This window comes from Castor canadensis, chromosome 6 (genome assembly GCF_047511655.1).
Source record: "Castor canadensis chromosome 6, mCasCan1.hap1v2, whole genome shotgun sequence".
NCBI classification, from domain to species: Eukaryota; Metazoa; Chordata; class Mammalia; order Rodentia; family Castoridae; genus Castor; species Castor canadensis.
The window spans coordinates 165,786,713-165,813,433 of record NC_133391.1 but is presented as its reverse complement, the minus strand read 5'-3'; the positions used below and the strand labels follow the sequence as shown (position 1 = coordinate 165,813,433).

The following is a 26,721-nucleotide window of genomic DNA, read 5'->3' as shown; positions in this document are numbered from 1 at the left end:
CAGCAGGCTGACAGCAGTGGGCAGACTCTTATTTTTTTTTTCTCTCTTCCTTTGATGAGACAACAACTGAACTACATTTGCATGCTGAAAAACTTACTGAAACTATATTATATTTGAACTTGGGACACTTTGTGGTGTTTTGGATTCTTTTTCCCCTTTGATGAGACAACAACAGAGCTACTTCTGAGACACCATCTCCAGGATTGAAGGCTGAGGGACTAACACCAAAATTATTAAGACTGAAAGTTTATTGCATTTGAACTTGGAGATTTTTTTTTCAATCCTCTTTCTGTCTCTTTAATGCCTGTTTAGTTCACTGTTGATTAGTACACTATCTCTCCCTGTTTATATCTTTGAAACTTTTTCTTTGTTTTGTTTTGTTTTTTACTTGTCTATTTGTTTTTCCCTTTTTCTTTACCTTCTTCGCTTTCCCTCTCCTCTCACCCTTCCATTCTAAATATCACCATTGTTATTTTTACAAGCCAGAAAATACTTATGCACACAGTACAGGGACAATAACAATACCAAGGGCAATTATGGGAAGACAGAAAAAACAAGGAAACCAGTTTCCCCACAGCAAAAACTTAGTACAGGAACCAAAGGGAAATGAAGAAAACAGATACTCAGATCCAGACTCCAACAAAATGAAGATAAACTATGCCAAAGAACCCAATGAAGCGCACAAATATTCTAAAAGAAGACATACTACAGGTAATCAATGAGAATTTTATAGAGATGATACTGGATAGGGTCAACCAAAATGTGCAGAAAAACTCAAGAAATTCTAAGACAACAAAAATAGAGAATTTGAAAAAGCAAAAGAAGAAATAAAAGAAACCATAGAAGCACTGTATAAACACCAAAGTGAAACAAAGAACATGATTAATAAAGAGGTAGATGAACTCAGGACAAAAATAGACAACAAAGAAGAAACCAGCCAGGATATGGAAAACCTCAGAAAAAAGAACAAAACAGAACTGCAAAACAAAATGGATGGCCAGTCCAGCAGAATAGAACAAACAGAAGACAAAATCTCAGAACTTGAAGAAGAAATGGTAATTAAAGGAAAAACTGAAGAACTATTAATTAAACAACTCAAGACCTGTGAAAAGAAAATGCAAGAACTCACTGACTCCATCAAAAGACCAAACTTGAGAATCATGGGCATCGAAGAAGGAGAAGAGGTGCAAGCGAAGGGAATGTGTAATATATTCAACAAAATAATAACGGAAAATTTCCCAAATCTAGAGAAAGATATTCCCATACAAATGCAAGAGGCCTCCAGGACACCAAACAGACCAGATCAAAATAGAACTACTCCACGACATAACATCATTAAAACAACAAGTTCAGAAACTAAGGAAAGAATATTGAAGGCTGTAAGAGAGAAAAAACAAGTAACATACAAAGGTAAGCCCATCAAAATAACAGCAGACTTCTCAACTGAAACATTAAAAGCAAGAAGAGCGTGGGGTGAGATCTTCCGGGCACTGAATGAAAATAACTTCAACCCCAGGATACTCTACCCAGCAAAGCTATCATTCAAAATAGATGGAGCAATAAAAGTCTTCCATGATAAGCAGAAACTAAAACAATATGTGACCACAAAGCCACCATTACAAAAGATTCTGCAAGGGATCCTGCACACAGAAAGTGACACCCAACTTAACGATGAAAAGGCAGGCAGGCAGCACCAAACCACAGGATAAGAAAAAGCAAGACAGTAGAGAGTAACATCAAGCTAGGTACACACAATCAAACCTTCAAACAACTAAGATAACTAAATGGCAGGAATCACCACATACCTATCAGTACTAACACTTAATGTTAATGGACTTAATTCACCCATCAAAAGACACCGTTTGACAAAATGGATTAAAAAAGAAGATCCAACAATTTGTTGCTTACAGGAGACTCATCTCACCGACAGAAATAAGCATATGCTTAGGATGAAAGGCTGGAAGAAGATTTACCAAGCCAATGGCCCCCGAAAGCAAGCAGGAGTAGCAATACTTATCTCTGACAAAGTAGACTTCAAACCTACATTGAACAAATGAGATAAAGAAGGACATTCCATACTAATAAAAGGGGAAATAGACCAAAAGGAAATAATAATCATCAATCTGCACGCACCCAATGTCAACGCACCCAATTTCATCAAACATACCCTGAAAGACCTAAAAGCATATATAAACGCCAACACAGTGGTTGTGGGAGACTTTAACACTCCATTATCATCAATAGATAGGTCATCCAAACAAAAACTCAATAAAGAAATCCAAGATCTAAAATATGCAATAGATCAAGTGGACCTAGTAGATGTCTACAGAACATTTCATCCAACCTCTACACAATATACATTCTTCTCAGCAGCCCATGGAACCTTCTCCAAAATAGATCATATCCTAGGGCACAAAGCAAGTCTCAGCAAATATAAGAAAATAGAAATAATACCATGCATACTATCTGACCACAATGCAGTAAAAGTAGAACTCAACAACAAAAGTAAAGACAAAAAACATGCAAACAGCTGGAAACTAAATAACTCATTACTTAATGAAGAATGGATCATCGATGCAATAAAAGAGGAAATTAAAAAGTTCCTAGAAGTCAATGAAAATGAAAACACAACCTACCGGAACCTATGGGACACAGCTAAGGCAGTCTTGAGAGGAAAGTTTATAGCCATGAGTGCATATATTAAAAAGATTGAAAGATCCCAAATCAATGACCTAATGATACATCTCAAACTCCTAGAAAAACAAGAACAAGCAATCCCAAAACAAATAGAAGGAGAGAAATAATAAAAATAAGAGCTGAAATCAACAAAATAGAAACCAAAAAAACCTTACAAAGAATTAATGAAACAAAAAGTTGGTTCTTTGAAAAAATAAAAAAGATCGATAGACTCCTGGCAAACCTGACTAAAATGAGGAGAGAAAAAACCCAAATTAGTAGAATTAGGAATGCAAAAGGGGAGATAACAACAAACACCATGGAAGTCCAGGAAATCATCAGAGACTACTTTGAGAACCTATATTCAAATAAATTTGAAAATCTTAAAGAAATGGACAGATTTCTAGATACATATGATCATCCAAAACTGAACCAAGAGGAAATTAATCACCTGAATAGACCTATAACACAAAATGAAATTGAAGCAGCAATCAAGAGTCTCCCCAAAAAGAAAAGTCCAGGACCTGATGGATTCTCTGCTGAATTCTTTTTTTTTTTTTTCATTTTTCTTTTATTATTCATATGTGCATACAAGGCTTGGTTCATTTCTCCCCCCTGCCCCCACCCCCTCCCTTACCACCCACTCCACCCCCTCCCTCTCCCCTCCCTCAATACCCAGCAGAAACTATTTTGCCCTTATCTCTAATTTTGTTGTAGAGAGAGTATAAGCAATAATAGGAAGGAACAAGGGGTTTTGCTGGTTGAGATAAGGATAGCTATACAGGGCATTGACTCACATTGATTTCCTGTGCGTGGGTGTTACCTTCTAGGTTAATTCTTTTTGATCTAACCTTTTCTCTAGTTCCTGGTCCCCTTTTCCTATTGGCCTCAGTTGCTTTAAGGTATCTGCTTTAGTTTCTCTGCATTAAGGGCAACAAATGCTAGCTAGTTTTTTAGGTGTCTTACCTATCCTCACCCCTCCCTTGTGTGCTAAAGCTTTTATCATGTGCTCATAGTCCAATCCCCTTGTTGTGTTTGCCCTTGATCTAATGTCCACATATGAGGGAGAACATACGACTTTTGGTCTTTTGAGCCAGGCTAACCTCACTCAGAATGATGTTCTCCAATTCCATCCATTTACCAGCGAATGATAACATTTCGTTCTTCTTCATGGCTGCATAAAATTCCATTGTGTATAGATACCACATTTTCTTAATCCATTCGTCAGTACTGGGGCATCTTGGCTGTTTCCATAACTTGGCTCTGCTGAATTCTATCAGACCTTTAAAGAAGAACTGATACCAACCCTCCTTAAACTGTTCCATGAAATAGAAAGGGAAGGAAAACTGCCAAACACATTTTATGAAGCCAGTATTACACTTATCCCAAAACCAGGCAAAGACACCTCCAAAAAGGAGAACTATAAGCCAATCTCCTTAATGAACATTGATGCAAAAATCCTCAACAAAGTAATGGCAAATCGAATTCAGCAACACATCCAAAAGATTATTCACCATGACCAGGTAGGCTTCATCCCAGGGATGCAGGGGTGTTTCAACATACGAAAATCAATAAACGTAATAAACCACATTAACAGAAGCAAAGACAAAAACCACTTGATCATCTCAATAGATGCAGAAAAAGCCTTTGATAAGATCCAACATCATTTCATGATAAAAGCTCTAAGAAAACTAGGAATAGAAGGAAAGTTCCTCAACATTATAAAAGCTATATATGACAAACCTACAGCCAGCATTATACTTAACGGAGAAAAATTAAAACCATTCCCTCTAAAATCAGGAACCAGACAAGGATGCCCACTATCTCCACTCCTATTCAACATAGTACTGGAATTCCTAGCCAGAGCAATTAGGCAAGAAGAAGGAATAAAAGGAACACAAATAGGTAAAGAAACTGTCAAAATATCCCTATTTGCAGACGACATGATCCTATACCTTAAAGACCCAAAAAACTCTACTCAGAAGCTTCTAGACATCATCAATAGCTATAGCAAGGTAGCAGGATATAAAATCAACATAGAAAAATCATTAGCATTTCTATACACTAACAATGAGCAAACGGAAAAAGAATGTATGAAAACAATTCCATTTACAATAGCCTCAAAAAAAATCAAATACCTAGGTGTAAACCTAACAAAAGATGTGAATGACCTCTACAAGGAAAACTATACACTTCTGAAGAAAGAGATTGAGGAAGACTATAGAAAGTGGAGAGATCTCTCATGCTCAGGGATTGGTAGAATCAACATAGTAAAAATGTCGATACTCCCCAAAGTAATCTACATGTTTAATGCAATTCCCATCCAAATTCCAATGACATTCATTAAAGAGATTGAAAAATCTACTGTGAAATTTATATGGAAACACAAGAGGCCACGAATAGCCAAGGCAATACTCAGTCAAAAGAACAATGCAGGAGGTATCACAATACCTGACTTCAAACTATATTACAAAGCAATAACAATAAAAACAGCATGGTACTGGCACAAAAACAGACATGAAGACCAGTGGAACAGAATAGAGGATCCAGATATGAAGCCACACAACTATGAGCAACTTATCTTTGACAAAGGAGCTAAAAATATACGATGGAGAAATAGCAGCCTCTTCAACAAAAACTGCTGGGAAAACTGGTTAGCAGTCTGCAAAAAACTGAAACTAGATCCATGTATATCACCCTATACCAAGATTAACTCAAAATGGATCAAGGATCTTAATATCAGACCCCAAACTCTTAAGTTGATACAAGAAAGAGTAGGAAATACTCTGGAGTTAGTAGGTATAGGTAAGAACTTTCTCAATGAAACCCCAGCAGCACAGCAACTAAGAGATAGCATAGATAAATGGGACCTCATAAAACTAAAAAGCTTCTGTTCATCAAAAGAAATGGTCTCTAAACTGAAGAGAACACCCACAGAGTGGGAGAAAATATTTGCCAATTATACATCAGACAAAGGACTGATAACCAGAATATACAGGGAACTTAAAAAACTAAATTCTCCCAAAACTAATGAACCAATAAAGAAATGGGCATGTGAACTAAACAGAACTTTCTCAAAAGAAGAAATTCAAATGGCCAGAAAACACATGAAAAAATGCTCACAATCTCTAGCAATAAAGGAAATGCAAATTAAAACCACACTAAGATTCCACCTCACCCCTGTTAGAATAGCCATCATCAGCAACACCACCAACAACAGGTGTTGGCGAGGATGCGGGCAAAAAGGAACCCTCTTACACTGTTGGTGGGAATGCAGACTAGTACAACCACTCTGGAAAAAAATTTGGAGGCTACTTAAAAAGCTGGACATCGATCTACCATTTGATCCAGCAATACCACTCTTGGGGATATACCCAAAAGACTGTTACTCCAGAGGCACCTGCACATCCATGTTTATTGCGGCACTATTCACAATAGCCAAGTTATGGAAACAGCCAAGATGCCCCAGCACTGACGAATGGATTAAGAAAATGTGGTATCTATACACAATGGAATTTTATGCAGCCATGAAGAAGAACGAAATGTTATCATTCGCTGGTAAATGGATGGAATTGGAGAACATCATTCTGAGTGAGGTTAGCCTGGCTCAAAAGACCAAAAATCGTATGTTCTCCCTCATATGTGGACATTAGATCAAGGGCAAACACAACAAGGGGATTGGACTATGAGCACATGATAAAAGCGAGAGCACACAAGGGAGGGGTGAGGATAGGTAAGACACCTAAAAAACTAGCTAGCATTTGTTGCCCTTAATGCAGAGAAACTAAAGCAGATACCTTAAAGCAACTGAGGCCAATAGGAAAAGGGGAACAGGTACTAGAGAAAAGGTGAGATCAAAAAGAATTAACCTAGAAGGTAACACCCACACACAGGAAATCAATGTGAGTCAATGCCCTGTATAGCTATCCTTATCTCAACCAGCAAAACCCCTTGTTCCTTCCTATTATTGCTTATACTCTCTCTACAACAAAATTAGAGATAAGGGCAAAATAGTTTCTGCTGGGTATTGAGGGGGGGAGCGGGAGGGGGTGGAGTGGGTGGTAAGGGAGGGGGTGGGGGCAGGGGGGAGAAATGAACCAAGCCTTGTATGCACATATGAATAATAAAAGAAAAATGAAAAAACAAAAAAAAAAAAAAAGAAAGTGGAGAGATCTCCCATGCTCAGGGATTGGTAGAATCAACATAGTAAAAATGTCGATACTCCCAAAATTAATCTACATGTTTAATGCAATTCCCATCCAAATTCCAATGACATTCATTAAAGAGATTGAAAAATCTACTGTGAAATTTATATGGAAACACAAGAGGCCACGAATAGCCAAGGCAATACTCAGTCAAAAGAACAATGCAGGAGGTATCACAATACCTGACTTCAAACTATATTGCAAAGCAATAACAATAAAAACAGCATGGTACTGGCACAAAAACAGACATGAAGACCAGTGGAACAGAATAGAGGATCCAGATATGAAGCCACACAACTATGAGCAACTTATCTTTGACAAAAGAGCTAAAAATATACGATGGAGAAATAGCAGCCTCTTCAACAAAAACTGCTGTGAAAACTGGTTAGCAGTCTGCAAAAAACTGAAACTAGATCCATGTATATCACCCTATACCAAGATTAACTCAAAATGGATCAAGGAGCTTAATATCAGACCCCAAACTCTTAAGTTGATACAAGAAAGAGTAGGAAATACTCTGGAGTTAGTAGGTATAGGTAAGAACTTTCTCAATGAAACCCCAGCAGCACAGCAACTAAGAGATAGCATAGATAAATGGGACCTCATAAAACTAAAAAGCTTCTGTTCATCAAAAGAAATGGTCTCTAAACTGAAGAGAACACCCACAGAGTGGGAGAAAATATTTGCCAATTATACATCAGACAAAGGACTGATAACCAGAATATACAGGGAACTTAAAAAACTAAATTCTCCCAAAACTAATGAACCAATAAAGAAATGGGCATGTGAACTAAACAGAACTTTCTCAAAAGAAGAAATTCAAATGGCCAGAAAACACATGAAAAAATGCTCACAATCTCTAGCAATAAAGGAAATGCAAATTAAAACCACACTAAGATTCCACCTCACCCCTGTTAGAATAGCCATCATCAGCAACACCACCAACAACAGGTGTTGGCGAGGATGCGGGCAAAAAGGAACCCTCTTACACTGTTGGTGGGAATGCAGACTAGTACAACCACTCTGGAAAAAAATTTGGAGGCTACTTAAAAAGCTGGACATCGATCTACCATTTGATCCAGCAATACCACTCTTGGGGATATACCCAAAAGACTGTTACTCCAGAGGCACCTGCACATCCATGTTTATTGCGGCACTATTCACAATAGCCAAGTTATGGAAACAGCCAAGATGCCCCAGCACTGACGAATGGATTAAGAAAATGTGGTATCTATACACAATGGAATTTTATGCAGCCATGAAGAAGAACGAAATGTTATCATTCGCTGGTAAATGGATGGAATTGGAGAACATCATTCTGAGTGAGGTTAGCCTGGCTCAAAAGACCAAAAATCGTATGTTCTCCCTCATATGTGGACATTAGATCAAGGGCAAACACAACAAGGGGATTGGACTATGAGCACATGATAAAAGCGAGAGCACACAAGGGAGGGGTGAGGATAGGTAAGACACCTAAAAAACTAGCTAGCATTTGTTGCCCTTAATGCAGAGAAACTAAAGCAGATACCTTAAAGCAACTGAGGCCAATAGGAAAAGGGGAACAGGTACTAGAGAAAAGGTGAGATCAAAAAGAATTAACCTAGAAGGTAACACCCACACACAGGAAATCAATGTGAGTCAATGCCCTGTATAGCTATCCTTATCTCAACCAGCAAAACCCCTTGTTCCTTCCTATTATTGCTTATACTCTCTCTACAACAAAATTAGAGATAAGGGCAAAATAGTTTCTGCTGGGTATTGAGGGGGGGAGCAGGAGGGGGTGGAGTGGGTGGTAAGGGAGGGGGTGGGGGCAGGGGGGAGAAATGAACCAAGCCTTGTATGCACATATGAATAATAAAAGAAAAATGAAAAAACAAAAAAAAAAAAAAAGAAAGTGGAGAGATCTCCCATGCTCAGGGATTGGTAGAATCAACATAGTAAAAATGTCGATACTCCCAAAATTAATCTACATGTTTAATGCAATTCCCATCCAAATTCCAATGACATTCATTAAAGAGATTGAAAAATCTACTGTGAAATTTATATGGAAACACAAGAGGCCACGAATAGCCAAGGCAATACTCAGTCAAAAGAACAATGCAGGAGGTATCACAATACCTGACTTCAAACTATATTGCAAAGCAATAACAATAAAAACAGCATGGTACTGGCACAAAAACAGACATGAAGACCAGTGGAACAGAATAGAGGATCCAGATATGAAGCCACACAACTATGAGCAACTTATCTTTGACAAAAGAGCTAAAAATATACGATGGAGAAATAGCAGCCTCTTCAACAAAAACTGCTGTGAAAACTGGTTAGCAGTCTGCAAAAAACTGAAACTAGATCCATGTATATCACCCTATACCAAGATTAACTCAAAATGGATCAAGGAGCTTAATATCAGACCCCAAACTCTTAAGTTGATACAAGAAAGAGTAGGAAATACTCTGGAGTTAGTAGGTATAGGTAAGAACTTTCTCAATGAAACCCCAGCAGCACAGCAACTAAGAGATAGCATAGATAAATGGGACCTCATAAAACTAAAAAGCTTCTGTTCATCAAAAGAAATGGTCTCTAAACTGAAGAGAACACCCACAGAGTGGGAGAAAATATTTGCCAATTATACATCAGACAAAGGACTGATAACCAGAATATACAGGGAACTTAAAAAACTAAATTCTCCCAAAACTAATGAACCAATAAAGAAATGGGCATGTGAACTAAACAGAACTTTCTCAAAAGAAGAAATTCAAATGGTCAGAAAACACATGAAAAAATGCTCACCATCTCTAGCAATAAAGGAAATGCAAATTAAAACCACACTAAGATTCTACCTCACCCCTGTTAGAATAGCCATCATCAGCAACACCACCAACAACAGGTGTTGGCGAGGATGCGGGGAAAAAGGAGCCCTCTTACACTGTTGGTGGGAATGTAGACTAGTACAACCACTCTGGAAAAAAATTTGGAGGCTACTTAAAAAGCTGGACATCGATCTACCATTTGATCCAGCAATACCACTCTTGGGGATATACCCAAAAGACTGTTACTCCAGAGGCACCTGCACATCCATGTTTATTGCGGCACTATTCACAATAGCCAAGTTATGGAAACAGCCAAGATGCCCCAGCACTGCGAATGGATTAAGAAAATGTGGTATCTATACACAATGGAATTTTATGCAGCCATGAAGAAGAACGAAATGTTATCATTCGCTGGTAAATGGATGGAATTGGAGAACATCATTCTGAGTGAGGTTAGCATGGCCCAAAAGACCAAAAATCGTATGTTCTCCCTCATATGTGGACATTAGATCAAGGGCAAACACAACAAGGGGATTGGACTTTGAGCACATGATAAAAGCGAGAGCACACAAGGGAGGGGTGAGGATAGGTAAGACACCTAAAAAATTAGCTAGCATTTGTTGCCGTTAACGCAGAGAAACTAAAGCAGATACCTTAAAGCAACTGAGGCCAATAGGAAAAGGGGACCAGGTACTAGAGAAAAGGTTAGATCAAAAAGAATTAACCTAGAAGGTAACACACACTCACAGGAAATCAATGTGAGTCAATGCCCTGTATAGCTATCCATATCTCAACCAGCAAAACCCCTTGTTCCTTCCTATTATTGCTTATACTCTCTCTACAACAAAATTAGAGATAAGGGCAAAATAGTTTCTGCTGGGTATTGAGGAGGGGAGCAGAAGGGGGTGGAGTGGGTGGTAAGGGAGGGGGTGGCGGCAGAGGGGAGAAATGACCCAAACCTTGTATGCACATATGAATAATAAAAGAAAGAAAGAAAGAAAGAAAGAATTAATGAAACAAATAGTTGGTTCTTTGAAGAAATAAACAAGATCGATAGACCCATGGTAAACCTGACTAAAATGAGGAGAGAAAAAACCCAACTTAGTAGAATCAGGAATGCAAAAGGGGAGATAACAACAAACACCATGGAAGTCCAGGAAACCGTCAGAGACTACTTCAAGAACCTATATTCAAATAAATTTGAAAATCTTAAAGAAATGGACAGATTTCTAGATACATATGATCATCCAAAACTGAACCAAGAGGAAATTAATCACCTGAATAGATCTATAACACAAAATGAAATTGAAGCAGCAATCAAGAGTCTCCCCAAAAAAGAAAAGTCCAGGACCTGATGGATTCTCTGCTGAATTCTATCAGACCTTTAAAGAAGAACTGACACCAACCCTCCTTAAACTGTTGCACGAAATAGAAAGGGAAGGAAAACTGCCAAACACATTTTATAAAGCCAGAATTACACTTATCCCAAAACCAGGCAAAGACACCTCCAAAAAGGAGAACTATAGGCCAATCTCCTTAATGAACATTGACACAAAAATCCTAAACAAAATAATGGCAAACCGAATTCAACAACACATCAAAAAGATCATTCACCATGACCAATCAGGCTTCATCCCAGGGATGCAGGGGTGGTTAAACATATGAAAATCTATAAATGTAATAAACCACATTAACAGAAGCAAAGACAAAAATCACTTGATCATCTCAATAGATGCAGAAAAAACCTTTGATAAGATCCAACACCATTTCATGATAAAAGCTGTAAGAACACTAGGAATAGAAGGAAAGTTCCTCAACATTATAAAAGCTATATATGACAATCCTTGGGGCTTATTTCAGTCTTGTGTGTGTGATTTTCTGTGCGATGCTTCTGATATTTGAGGACAAATTTAATCCTAAGTGATTATACAGCCTATCATTATTTTACTTTTGTCTTTCTTACTTCTTTACTGATCTCTCTAGCTCTAAATGAGGTATCTACTTGAAATCTTCACATGTATCAGTCACAATGGAGAATAAAAAAATTAATTTCCATATTATTATTAACCAAATTGTGCTAATATTCCACAAAGTTTTCCGAGTATTTTTATGTTCTTCAGTAGTATATAGTTCTTTAGAAACAGAAGTCTTTTCTTCATCCACCTGCTTATCTATAGACCTAGAAGTGAATATGGCACATCGTAGGAGGTCAACAAACAGACGTTGAATATATGTTCCTCACACAACTCAGTCTGTGGGCAAATGTCATTGGCCAGCAAAGTTCCCATACCGCAACCCAAATACTTTTTATTTAATGTATGTGTGTGCCTTTTCTATCTCCCTAGGTGAGTTTTCATCCAATTGACCTTCATTCTGGTTAGGTATGAATAATGACTAAGTTTATTAAGACTTTCTTAACCTTGGGCAGCTCAGACATGACATCGCCAATGGTCCAAGTATCTAAGACCTAATTTTAATCCCTTATCACTCACTTGGGCATGCCAAGTAAATGGAAATGACAGGGATTTTCATCAAGATAATATTAAACAGATACATACAGATGTTTGTATATCTTAAAATATACATACATAGCTGGTTTGTAATTACCATATCTTTGAGATTCTGTGAAGCAAAACATCTATTTTGGAAAGAGCAAAGGGAAGCTCTTGCTTAAGTTTAAGTTCATGAGTCTGTGGTGCCTATGTCCAAAATGTGATGGCTTTGCTGATATTACCAAGCAGTCAGAGGTGTTAGACTGGTGTCCGCTATGCCAATTTTGTCCTGTGTACGAATTAATCATTCTCTATCTTGACACGTCATCTCATTAAAGTATATGTATGACTAAGAGTTTCTAGGCCATAAGTGTTGTCAAGAAGGCTTTCCAAATGGAATGATTATTCTGGAATGTAGAACAGTGTTCCCACTGGAATCTGAGCTGTTGCACTGTCAGCTGTGCAATGAGGCTTGTCAGCAGCAAAGTTGAAATGTTTGGCAAGTTCCAAGTGGCTAATTACATGTAGCATTATTCTGTCCAACTGACAGTCTCAGACACATCCCACAAATAGAGGATAATGAAATAAAACCAGTGTTATGTATGCTGTGCCAAAGGCTAAAATTAAAACAAGTATTTTCAACACTGACTAAATCATATGAAGGGTATATTGCCAGTCACTGTTCATTAATTTCTGGTGAAATGCTTATTAGGATGGTTCTCAAATACAAGGAAAAAAATAAGTGGTTTTCCTACCTGTTGCTCAGGAGAGAACCCAACAGCATCAAGCTGTCCTCCATGTTAGCAGTGATCTCCGAGGTACTGTCTCCTCGCAGGAGGAGTTCTCCACGGGTTTTAAAGCTGCCAAATGTGAATGTTTTGTTGTCCCATTCATTAATCACTTGCCTCAGCTTTTGTTCAATGTCTTTCTCCTTCACTGCACTGATGCAGATGTCCTGTCAAAATGGCAAGTTCTCATTTTATCCCATGAAAGGTGCATCTTATCACTAGTCTAGGTTCAGAAGAGATTCTATCTTCACTATTTGCTTCATAAGCATCTAAGATGTGAATTTCCAGATGTCAAGTGCAATATAACAGCATGCATATGCATATGTAAATGGAGAGAAAGAGATGGGGATAAAAATATGACTACTTAGAACTTTAATTTATGAAAATTCCCACTCAACTATGTCAGAAAGAAAGATAACAGAAAAGATGCAATAACCTTTTAAATTCTAAACTTTAATCACATTCTCAAAACTTGCTATTTCTGATTTACCTCTAAAAGTCAATGAATGTGGTAGCAGAGGTGGAAACTAACAGAAACCTGATTTCTTTCCATCTGTCTGTTCACTTTCCCAATTTCCTCTGCAGCTTGGAACTTGGATATGAAGTATCAAACACCTGCCCAACATCAAGCACATAATCTTTGTACCCTATACCCTATCACCCAAGAGATCTCCCTTTCCTGATAAGCACAATCATTCATTGAGACCTCACAACAAGAATTTACAATTCATACATGCCCTATTTGTTTCCTACCATTCCCTACATACTCCTTCTGCACAGTTTCACCTCCTAAAAACTCTTTGGATCTTTTCTTTCCTCTCCAGCTTCACTACCTCCCTCTCTGCCAACAAGCTATTATCTCTTGCCTAGGCTAGTCTTATAACCTCTCAGTTGGTTTTCCCACCATTCTCCTTTTGTTCTCCTCCAAGTCTTTCTACATATGACTACCAGGGTGACCTTTATAAAGTGAAAACCTAGCTATGTCATCATGCTGAAAACACATCTGGATGGTTCTACATTGCTCTAGATACCAAAATCAATGACAGGCTCTAGACATATTCTACTTCCCTGGTTTCAGTTCTGCCTTTCCTTCCCCCTCCACAGTCCAACCATCTTCTGGTTCCTCTAACACCATGCAGGTACTTCATACATGATGTTCCCTGGAATTGTCTTCTTTTTTCTTTGAAAACACCTAATCCCCACTACACAGTCATGCTCCCTTCACCCAAGCAGCTTTGTGTGTGCACTCCAGCTTTCCCTACCTTTATTATCCCCAAATAAGACAAACCCATTTGTCAAAGTCTTTCTAGAGAAGAAAACTTGTCCACTAAAGTTATTTACTATAGTTCATAACTATACTTTCACTTGCATAGTTAATTATACTAATTATTTAATAATGTATGAATGCAGGATTGTACCATTATATCCTCAGAACAAAGTATGTCACACAGTAGTCATTCAATAAACACTTGCTGAAGAATTAATGGCTGAATGCCAGGAAAGGGTTTCAATTGTCCAAGAATGGTTTGCTTCATGATATAGGAATACTATAAAACAAATCTTATGAGACTGTCCAGTCTTCCACCACATCATACTCTCTATCAACTGTACCTCTATTTCCTCTTTGTATTTCAGAAGAGGTACCTCCATGATATTTCTTAACTTAAAGTTTTCATTCCCCACATCCAGACTGTGCCCAGTGAGAGTGGTTATCCTCTCCCAGTGCCTCTCCATCATGGCTTTACTGGCCATGTATTCCAGCAGTGGACAGCACTCGCTGAAATCATCAATGGTCTTCTTCAGGTCCAGAAAAGCCTGCCAGTCCTTCAGTGCCCGAGGCAGCTTCCGACACCTGTGAAGGGAAACCAACATGAACGGACACTCCAGTCTGAGCCTGAGATTATCTGCTGGCATTTCTATCAAAAGCAGTCTGTTCAAATACCTGCCTAATTTTGAAATTGTATTACTTGGAGGTTGTAATATAATATACTGCCATAAACTACTGAAAATTGCTCCTCCAAATCAGAAAAGTTTTTTTTTCAAGTCCTCATAACAAAAAACCTAAATTAAAAGCACTATTTTAAAGGACTGAGGCTCCCTCAATTCACTGCCACTCTACAAACACATAGTGAGAATTTACTGAGTGCAAAGCACAGCATAGTGCACCAGGCTGTCGATTAACACACACACAAATGTCTTTCCACTTAACTGAGTTCAGTTCTTAGATCAAGGTTGAAAAATCATTGGGTTCTTGCGCTTATTACAGGAAATTATCTAACATAAACTTCAAATGAGATACAAATAAAGATCAGATCTTTTCATCCACGTTTAGTGGCTGTGCTTCTCTCACCATGTACACACAAGTAAATAATAAAGCATATTTCACAAGGATGACGTCAATGGGAAACAACAAGGTGGCAGGATCCGCCGTGAAAAGAGAATATGGCTGCCTGGGCAGAATATCAAAGATAAAGCAAATGAAGCCTGATAGTTTTGGGCACACTAAGCATTTTATGTCTCACCTGTTCTGGAATTCTAAGAGTGCATTGTTGATTTTTTCAATATTCACTTCTGACCAAAGGATATCTTGATAACTATTTACAGTATCTATGACACTGTTGTACAGACTGTATATTTTCTGCAGAAGGTGTAGTTGTTTCTTTATTTCAAGAAGCTGAGGGTACTGTGTAACTGGCAGACCAAAAAGTTCCTCTCCTCCAGTATAGGTGATATACTTCCGATAGATATTATCAAATTGGTTCTAATAAAAAGACAAAGGAAAATTCATTGGAACAATTTATACATGAAAAAACACGGAAGTAAAAATAAAACCTACAAACAAGCAAGGATATATGATTTCTGAGCATATGTAAAAATGAAGACTGAGTGTAATCAGTTAATAAAACCACTTCTAATTATAACCACACTAAGATTTCAAGATTCATCTAGGTTTAAGTATGTGCTTCTTATACGATGGACACAAAATGATAAGTAATTTTTAATGTAAATGCATCCTGTATCTTAAAATAGGCTTTTATATCTTTTTAAATCATGCGCTTTAAATACAATAGAATGGTCACTGGTGAGAAAGTTATACAAATTAAAAAGATTACCTGAAACATGATAAGTCTGTCACTGGCTTCCTGGGGTCTCAAGCCACAAACCATTGGGCCATTCTGAAGCAAAGAAGTAAAATATGCATAGAACAGCATGAAATGTTTATATACAAATATTTGAAAATCAAAGTTAGTTTTCATGCATGTCACATATATGATAGGAAACTATTTTTTATTTGCAAAAAGGACTGAGAAAGTGATTCACTTGCAAATATGTTTCTAGTCTAATAAAGTCAAGTTAATGCTACAACTTCCATAACTTAAGAAACCTTGAATATTTAAAATATTCATTATTAATTTCTTAGGAGAGATCAGTAAACAAGAGTCAGTGATGTCTCTGGAAGAAGCACATATTTCTGGTTTTGAACAAAAATGCTAATGGCATTTGCTCCCAGATTTCACCAGTCTAAAATCGATTTGTAAAGCAAACCATAAGCTCAACATGCCAATTAGGTTTTATTATATTATGACACCTTAAATATGGGGGCTTCTGTGTTTCCTCATCCATGAAGTAAGTATATGGACCCAATTTCCTAGCTTTATTATCTTTGTGGTCTGGTGTGCTACTAGTTAATAGGTTCAAAATTTATCCCATACTCTACATATTTCCTTTATGTAGCACATGATAATTGGCTGGAAATGAATCTCATTACACAACACATTTTCACTAGAAGAGTCTGCATTAAAACCCATATATATGATTAAAATATGGGCTCCCTGGGAGCAGGGCTCCATCTGTTTTGCCCACATTGTGTCTTCAGCACAAAGGACAGTGCCTCACACATGCTGCACCCTATCATTTGTAGAATTAAGGGATGCTATGGAAAGAAGGAAGAGTAGTTGTATTTGAATAGTATTTGTCTACACAAATTTAGACTATTAAGCACCTTCAATTAGAGGACAATAACACAACATGAGCAGCACTTTTAATTTCCTCATCACATTGAAGCTATTCTGGATGAACTCTAAGGGAAAGAGATTGTGAAAGGAATATGTTTTTGCTACCATGAAATAAAATTCCTGTGCCTACAGAATTCCTAGAAAATGTCATGGAATTTGACACCAAATTTTTTAAACTATTTTTTGCATGTCCTATTCACACTTCCCTGAAAATATACACAGAGAAAGATAGAGTCATACCAATTCATAGTCCAGATAAAACTGGCGACAGTCTTGGAGGAAGATTTCCACAGTGCTAATCAGCTCCTTCCTGAACCCCGGCTGTAGAGAGACTAATTCATTCTGTACTTCGCCAGCACGGGCTAGCAGCTTCTCCCAAGTGTAACGCAGGGTGTCAACTTTGTCCATCTCTTCCTTGGCTATCAGAAGTCCATGTCTGTTAAGCAGGGCATAAGATTCCTACACAACAGAAGGAAAACTTCATTTCTGACAGTCAGCTACATAAATCCACTCACAGGTGTTAGATCAGCACAATAATGCAACCACCAAGAGTTTTCATTATTCAACTTGCAAACTCCAAGCATTTGAATGGGCATAGGAGCCACTCAGCTCCAGTTTCCTCATTGGCACACTGGAAAATTCTCTATTTCACAGGATCTTTGTAAGCATCTAAATATATCATTTTAAATGCATACTTAAAACATTACACAAATAGAAGGTATTTTTGCTTAGGCCTTCAAATCTTATCTAAAGACTATACAGTTATAGCAGGTAAATGAAAAACATAAAGATTTAATTTCTATTATTAAAATAACCCAGTCCTGATCCACTTTGTTCCTAAAAGCTTCCATTCACCAGATACCACGGAGTGCTCTTCAATCAGAGCCCAAGCCTGGTCATTGCCTCAGATTGCAGATCTTGGCTAGAGATTAAGATAAGCAAAGTTTGATTTTTGTAAAAAATTATTTCCCCTAAATATCCCTGGCCTCTTCTCCCACCATTACTCCTCCTCTAATGGGCAAACTAAAATTTAATTGTTGATTTAGGCAAACACAGACCACTGCATTTCTCTTTCCCCTCTTTCTTCTTAAACACATGTCTGTGGTCTGTACTTCAATACCATTTAAAAGAATAAATACAATGACCCACTTCTGGTAGGTTTTCATCTGGAAAAGACAATGGTATGGTACGGTATGGTGTAAAAACAAAAGTGACAAGCAACACCAACTAAGTTGCAAAATTCTTTGTTTCTTTGTGTGGAAAGCAGGCCTACAGTAAAGATTAAATAAATTAATATGAGGGCATTTTAAGTTTGTTAGCATCCCATCCAAGTCCCGTTTACATCTGAGATGCCCATCCCCCACCATGAGAGTGTTTATTCTCTCAACTGCCTCTTTCCCTAGAAGATTGTCCTCAGCTAAATAGGAGCCTCCTTATGAGGAGATCATGTTCAATGACCCACTGACTTAGGGGTACAAAGAGCAGTCTCCCTTGCCCCAAGGTGGGACCAAATGTGTGGTACAGTACATGCAGTAGGCTCCCATGGCCTCAGGTTGAGATTATCTACTGCTAAGAATACATCCTCTCTTTCCGTCTTCCTCATTGTCCTCTCCTGTTTTTTTACTCCCCTTTCCCTGTGAGCATTCATCAATAAATCATCTTCTTAGAAACCTTCATCTCAGACCTTCACCTTAGGGACCTTAGATGGCCTGTGCAGAGGAGAACTAGTGCACCCTATAAAAGTTAGGCATCGTCACTACTGAAATTATTATTCTTAAATTTTGCACCCATTTGTAATTGCAACACAGACCTGGTTCGTATTTTCGCTAATTGCATCCAACATATGGAAGTACTTCCACAGGGAACAAACTCTCTACAGTGAACAAATGCCCTGGTACCTCAATAGGTCCTACTTGAAAGTCAATGAAGATTTGCTGTTCCCTTATTTCTTTGAGTGCCGTCATTGCAATCCGAATATCATCTAGGTCCTTAATTGGGCGATTCAGTTTCTTATTGAACTCTTCAACAAGTCCAAAAATGTTTTCCATTTCACCCCTGTATTTTTTGTTGCAGTGGCGGCCAATGACTACCATCCAGGCTTTTGTCTCAGCAGTCAGGGCAAACTTCAAGTCAGCTATAAAACCCAAACATCCACAGTTCAGTTTGGAAAACTTGAACTAGTATGAAAAGACACAATGCCACTATTCACCCATAGGAAATGCTTTGCTATGTATAATCCTCTAAAACGTGAAAAAATAAACTAGAAAATATACTTTTTCCTAATCATTATATACTCATTCATTTTCTAAACTTTGTTTTACAACAATTCAAAATGCATTTCAAAATTATAAAAAAAATACATATCAAAACTCTCTGAGTAAGCCTCAAATGTTTATGTTACTTATTGAAGAAAGAGTGCATCTTAATTCTAAATACAACAGACTCATCTTCTTCCTCCATTAAGCCTTTAGTTTCAAGATTTAGCAGCGAAGTGCCCAAAATAGTCCAGAATAAATAATTATGCAGAAGGGAATTAAAAACAACTACAAATTGGTCTTAACACATGAGGCCCATAAAAGAAAGTAAATCTTTAAGATAGGTAGAACCCTCTGGAATGCTAATCTAAGGAAAGAGAACCAACAATGCTGTTGAATTTATGTGACTGAAAAACAATGAACCAACCTGTGTACAGAGCAATGGAACCCACACAGATATATTCAGGCTCAGCATTAATTGCCTGGTCCAAGTTTTGGAAATAAAGAATCTGGGACTCAAATTCAGAAAGCAAAGGTCTTTGCATGATAAATTCCTTAATGGTTTCTTCTTTCTCCTTTTGCCAAATGTGATGGTAGCATTTGAAGTGATCCATGGATGTAATAACTTCCTGTAGTACAAATAACAACAGATTAGGGTAGAAAATAAAGAATCTGAAATAGCATCAAGATCCAGGTGAAAGTTTTCTCTCTGCTGGTAGTTTTCATAGAGTTAGTAGCATGTTTAATTAATTAACAATGATTTGTGGGAAATGCCAATGAACTGGGGTATATACAAAGGTGTGGACAGTAATCCAGGGCTAGTAAGTTTCATGTTACCATCAATAACTAAAAAGGAGAAGAAGTGTTTTTAGGAACTAGAAAAAGAGAAAGTTCTTGAAGGTTCTTGTGGACAGGGTCCTCTTGAGTAGAGCTGGACCTTAGGTTAAAAAGCATAGCTCGAGATCGTGCTATCAGGAATCATAAGGAAAAAATATTGTGAGCTCATTCTCTTCTCCTCCAAGATTCCTCACTGGTTGAACTCACTGGAAGCTCAATGGGAACCCGTTGACAGGTTGTCTAGGAACAGAGAGTCAGGTGGAGAAAGGCAAAGATTAGATCTGGAAGGGGAAAGGCAAACAGAACATAACCAGAATCCAACCCCATTGAGAGACTGCATAAAATCACAAAAAAATGTATACATCCTCTTAATAAAATTAATGTATTTTTAATACTACATATTCTTATCCATATCTTCCAAACTTCTTCCAAATTCCTTAAGTTTTAGAGTAATCTTCATAGAGCCCCCACATACTCTAAGTATGTTCTTAGGTATTTTTCAAGGATGTTCTCATTGTAAGCATAATCTTTTTCCATGTTTTATGACTGGCTATGAATGGATGCAAATATTAAAAACTGATTTTTTTAATAATCAGTTCCGTTTTCTACCAAGTCTGCTTCTGTAAGATGAACTGGCTCACACACATTGGTGAGCAGGGGACAATGTTGATGAATCTGTATACATTATCAAGTGCTATTCCTCCCGGCACTTTGACTTATACAAGCTACAGACAAGTAGAGTCCTGCATGGCATTTCCCCTGCACCACTTCTTTCTTTTGGATCAATTAGGTCACAACTTGTCATATGGTCTTCACACAGTTCAACCTGATCTCTATAATTTATCCAGGTTTCCACACCTTAGCAGTCTCAGCTGCTCCTTACACTACCTTCTGAACTTCTCTCATCTTTTTACAGTAAAGTTCAAAATTACCATAGCATAAACATCTTGCTATTTTATTAAGGTCATTACTGTTCAAGTTACACCCATTACAAATGTTTTAGGTGTCTTCCTCAATCTCATTTTTCTCAAAATCCCTAGTATTTAATAGCAAAAGTATAACCTCACAAACAGGACAATTTACAGCTGTTGATTTCATTGTTTCAGAAATTACGATAATGTCTCCCAAGTGACTAATAATCTAGCTCTTGTTGAGCCATTATTTTTTTCAGGTTAGCTTCTTGGATTTACTTGATAGATATTAACTACAAATAATTTTAAAACTGTCTCCTCATTTCTAACATTTATACCTCTTTAGGATTAAGTTTTTCTAACCTACTCACATCATTAATCTAGTTTCTGCATGAGAAAAATATTATTTAAAAAACTGACAAAGAGCAAATACAATGCTTATAACAATAGAACATTACCAAAAAATTGTAAAAACTATTCCAAATTGTACAACTATTTTAAGTACATTGTGCCAACCTACACCAAACCGAAGAGGATTTTCACTTAAAGTGTTGCTAGACTCCAAGTTCAGAGGTGTTGAGATTTCCCACTTGAAAAAGACTTCCATTGCGCACCACCACAAGTGATCCCCTGGCATGGGCTGAAATGTTCACATGTGTATCAAGAATGAATAGCAAAAAAAAAAAAAAAAATGCATTGCAACCACATGTAGACATAGCCACAAATGTATGATGGTTTAGAGAACAAATAACAACTGATCAAAAATCCCTGGTAAGAGTAGAAGTTCTGGAATCCTGAGCTCTTTCATCTTCCAAGAGCTCATAATGTAAAAAATAGACCTTCACTTCACTAGGTAAGTTTTACTCTTATTTTACCAGAAAGTTTCAAACATTATTAAATTGGAAATTTGTAGAGTATAGGTAACCTAGAGTTTAAAGGAAGAATTACATAAACTATAGATGTAGAGTTGTTCTGCTGAAGTAACTTTCATTACCAAGGTTATTTGGGTTGTTTAGTCTGGCTCCTCATTTTAAGCCAGGCAGTGCTACAAGTTGATAGTCAACCTATCAATGTGCTGAATATCGACTGGGTTTACGTTCTGATCCAATCAGCTATGGCAAGAGGATAGAGGTAGAGGACATAGGATATCCTGTGATTGAGGCAGGACCCCTTAGAAGGGTCTAATGACTGTGGAATGCTGAACATGTCTAGCACTATGGTGAAGCGTGCATCCACTCTCCCAGAAACAGCTTGGCTAGCCTAGAAAGTATCACTCCTTTCTATGATTTTAAGAAGGGCCAAGATCTGGCCACTTCCTTCACATAATATAAAAGAACTGAAGCAAAAATGACAGAGACAAGCATTTGGTTGCCAGCAGTATGTTCATCCTTCGATTTCCATAGTAATGGCTGATTGTATTCAGATAAAGTAATGAACTTTATTATGGGTCCTTTTATTATATTTTCTATGATTTATTAAGACTTTTAAAATATAACTACACACTTATCATTATTGTAGACTATTCTATTTACCTACATCCTTCAGTGTAGAGTGTGATAAACCAGGCATTAGGTCAATATTTGTTAAATTATGTGAACATTGTCCCTAGGGCAAAGTTAAATATAGTATCTTCAATCTATTTAGAAAGGAAAATTAAATGTGCATAAATGCAAAGACATCCAGTTCCGTCAGGAACAGATTAAAACTGAACTTAATAACACTTCCTCACACTGTTACAGCAATGGTAGTTTTAAGGGTACTTTCAAACAAATGCAGCTCATTCTAGCAAAACTAAATAACAGAAAATGTGTATCTTCTGAGCAAAAGCTATTCACTTGACACTTAGAAACACTCAAAACATTAGCTTGTTTGAATTCAATGTGAGTATAGTCTTTTAAATGTTAAAAAATTATTTCAATATTTTAAGTCTTTTTTGACTACAAGAACAAATTTGCCTAACAAAAAAGAGAAAATTGTGGGGAAAACAGCAGATTGGAAGAAAAAACTAACCTGACTTTATATCTATATCCAGTGTGACTTTGTGTTGGTACTACTATTTTTTAATTCTCAGTTTTATCAGATTCCACATGGCAAAAACACAAATTTTCACTTGATATTTTATAAGATTTGCCTAACTACACAAATAAGAAAAACTGAGTGCAACCCTTACTCTATTTGACTCTGAAGGAAAACTGAAACAGCAGTCTGACTTGTGGGTTAAAATATAATAGATTTTTTTAAAGTTAGATTAATTCATATTAACAGAAGACGCCAAACACACTAAAGAGAACACAACAGGAAATAGGGAGTAACAGCTCTCTTCCAGTTGCATTCAGGGCACAAGCATGAGCTGAGCACGGACGGGTTGCCTTCCACCACTCACAGAAGCCACTGAGGGTGAGACCAGGCTGCAGGCAGGATGAGCTAGTGGTACTCAAGTTCACACAGGCACATACTGAGATGCAAAGACCTAACCAAGAGCCTCCTGACGTACCTTTTTGGTAGAGTTGATGATTGTGCTAAGCACAGAGACTAATTTTACAATCTCTTTGTTGTCAGAAACATTCTTATAATAGTTCTTGGTATGCACAGGAATGGGTAAATTTACAGATGCTATCTCCAAAGTATCTAAAAGAAAAACAGCAAGAAAGAAAGTTTATATCAATGGCATATGAAATCTATTTTTAAAAGACGAAGAGATTTCTGTAATGGTAAGATGAGGATGCTGAAAATATTCTCCTTTACAAAAGCAAAGAAAAATAGTGAGAAAATTAACATTTTAAGACCCTGGAAATTAACCAAAGCTTACAGCAAACCAAAAAGTGTTAATTCAACAATAACAACAAAAAGCTGGATTTCTGTAACAGTAGCAAGTGTTGTTCTATTCCCTTTGCCCCCTCTTGGCCTCATGGCAACCTTGAAAAACAGCCATCCTGCACACTCTGTAGCCATAAAACCAGAAGCCTAGCAGTTCCAAAGAGGCTGAACTGAATTGGAAGCTCCTCTGGGAATTTCTTGAAATTGTCACTAATTAACACATCTGGAAGCACCCTGGAAAAGATGCAAAAAATTACCTTCATCTGTCCTGGTGCAGAACTTGATTTAAAAAAAAAAAAACTGTCCCCAAGTCATGTGTCACAAAAATAAACACATAAATAAACCATCAACAACAATTGTTCAATTTCACAGCTACCTGAGACATTGTTATTATTTGGGCAAACAACATGTCATCATACTGGGGAATGAGATTTCCACAGAAGACACTGTGAGGCCCTGACATTCTCTTGGAGTGTTGGAAGCCCATATGTATGCAGAGCCACGAGTGTGCCAAAGAAAGACCCAAAGATGCCTCAGTGTTTCACTGTGGGCTGAAGCTGAGGCCAGCACAATCAGGAAGGACAGTGTGGTGGGGGAGGTGGTGTTAAACCAACAGAGCCTTGACTCTGCCACGTGCAGAGTCCCTAAGCAAAGGGTGGAGGCTTTACAGGCCCAATATTAATGGAAGTCTCTGTACCCATTCTTGCCCATTGACAAAACACTCAGAGACTACAGTAGATAACACTGTACAACTACAATGTTGCAGAATTACTCCATGAAGGTCAGAGTTGCCACATTAATGTTCACACCTACCATTCAAAAAAAAGTGAGATAAAGGAACAAGGACATAGGCCCACACACAGAAACAAAATTTGGAAAACTGTATGTAAGGAAATATGGCCAATTGGACTTTCTAGAAAAGATGTAAAACAGATATTGTAAATATGTTCAAGCAGTAGAGCACATGCCTAGCAAGCACAAAGCCCTGAGTACAAACCCAAGTACTCTCAAAAATGAATGAATTGATTAATCTATATGTTCAAAGAACTGCAGAAATCACATTTAAAGGAAGCAGAAAGCGAGCCTCCTATAGTGAAATCTTGAAGAGATGCTGGAGACACACTTTGCAGGCATAATCACTGAGAAGAGGCATAACTTTGACCCCTCCACCTCCAGCTGGCACAGAGAATCTCCACCTCATGTTAAACGGAGAAACCAGGAGGGCTCCCGGGCCGCCAGTCGCCAGCACCCATACAGCTTGGGAAGACATGGACCAGGTGAGCTTCGAGGTACACGGTACTCCCACAGACAAGCCTGGACCAGAGCAGCATAGCCCTCTGGACAGACTGACCTCCACCCAGGGAAAAAAGAGAAACTGAGTACTAAGCAATAAGAACAGTTAAGACACGCTGGAAAGAGGGTGGGGCGCCCTGAGCGCTGAAGATTGGGGGAAGGGAACCCTTGCCGGGATGGTAAATAAACAAGCCAGCCTAGCCAGATAGCCTCTGGCGGGAGCGGGAAAGCTTGTAAGAGTGGCAGAGGGAGGAAAACTCCACAGGAGAGGAGGAAAGACCCACTTCCCACGTGAACTGTAAACAAACATGGTGGCTGGCAGGAGCAGCAGCACCACCCAGTAATCAGGAGCAGGAAAGCTTGTGAAAGTGGTGGTGGGAGGAAAACTGCACAGGAGAGAGGGGAAGACCCACCTCCCACATGAACTGTAAATAAACACGCAGGCCTGACAACGCGGGGGCAGTGTCACCTTTCCCAGTGCTCGGAAAGGGGAAAGCCTGTAGCAGAGGCTCCCACACAGGAGAACTCTGAACAAACAAAGCCTGTGGGACCAGGTGAGTGCTAAGCTCACCCCAGAGATCTGCATGAATAACGCCTCCAGCAACAGCAGGCTGACAGCAGTGAGCAGGAAAGCCACAGCTGCAGACACCATTCTCAGAACTGTCTCCAGACTCTTTTTTTTCTTTGTCTCCCTACCTTTGATGAGACAACAACTGAATTACAACTGCAAGCTGAAAAACTTACTGAAACTTTATTGCATTGGAACTTGGGACACTTGGTGGGGTTTTTTTGTGCATGTGTGTGTAGTTTTGTTCTACTTTATGCATCCCCTTTGATGAGACAACTACAGAACAACATCTCAGGCACCATCTCCAGAATTGGAGACTGAGACGGACACCCAAATTATTAAGACTGAAACTTCATTGCATTTGAACTTGGAGGTATTTGTTTTTTTGATTTTTTGGTTTTTTGGGGTTTTTTTAATTTTCTATTTTTTCATTTTATTTTCATACATTTTTATATATAGATTTTTCTTTCATTTACTTATTTTTTGTTTTTATTCTTATCTTTTTTTTATTTTTGATTTTCAATCCTGTCTCTGTCTCTCTAATGTCTGTTCAACTTACTGTCGATTAGTACACTAAAGCTCCCTGTTTGTACCTTTGAAACCTTCTTGTCTGATACCTTGCTCTGTTTTCTCCTTCCAGTCTGTGTATTTGTTTTTCCCATTTCTTTAAGTTCTTGCTTTACATCTCAGCTCACCCTTCCATTCTAAATATTACCATTATTATTATTACAAGCTAGAAAATACTTAATTGAACACAGTACAGGGTCAGTAACAACACCAAAGACAATGACGGGAAGACAGAAAAAACAGAGAAACCAGTTTCTCCACAGCAAAAAATTAGTACAGGAACCAGAGGGGAATGAGGAAAACGGGTACTCAGATGCAGACTCCAATAAAATGAAGATAAACTATGCAAAGGACCAAATGAAGCCCACAAGAATAATTTAAAAGAAGACATACTATAGGTACTCAATGAGAATTTTATAGAGAGGGTAATGGATAGGGTCAACCAAAATGTACAGGAGACACTCAAGAAATTCCAAGACAACAAAA

At 37.9% G+C, this 26,721-nt stretch overlaps 1 protein-coding gene across 2 annotated transcripts in view; it reads right to left on the bottom strand.

Annotated features, from left to right (window-relative positions):
• Nucleotides 1-26,721, bottom strand: part of Dnah5 (dynein axonemal heavy chain 5) — a 312,016-nt gene that overhangs the window by 151,909 nt on the left and 133,386 nt on the right. For both annotated transcript variants that reach the window (XM_074077723.1, XM_074077724.1), the window contains exons 22-29: nt 23,485-23,618; nt 19,670-19,871; nt 18,886-19,121; nt 17,228-17,446; nt 16,085-16,147; nt 15,494-15,732; nt 14,583-14,823; nt 12,939-13,138 (exon numbers count right to left, since the gene is read on the bottom strand). In XM_074077723.1, coding sequence (XP_073933824.1) covers nt 12,939-13,138; nt 14,583-14,823; nt 15,494-15,732; nt 16,085-16,147; nt 17,228-17,446; nt 18,886-19,121; nt 19,670-19,871; nt 23,485-23,618 — 1,534 coding nt within the window. The remainder of the gene's footprint in view (nt 1-12,938; nt 13,139-14,582; nt 14,824-15,493; nt 15,733-16,084; nt 16,148-17,227; nt 17,447-18,885; nt 19,122-19,669; nt 19,872-23,484; nt 23,619-26,721) is intronic.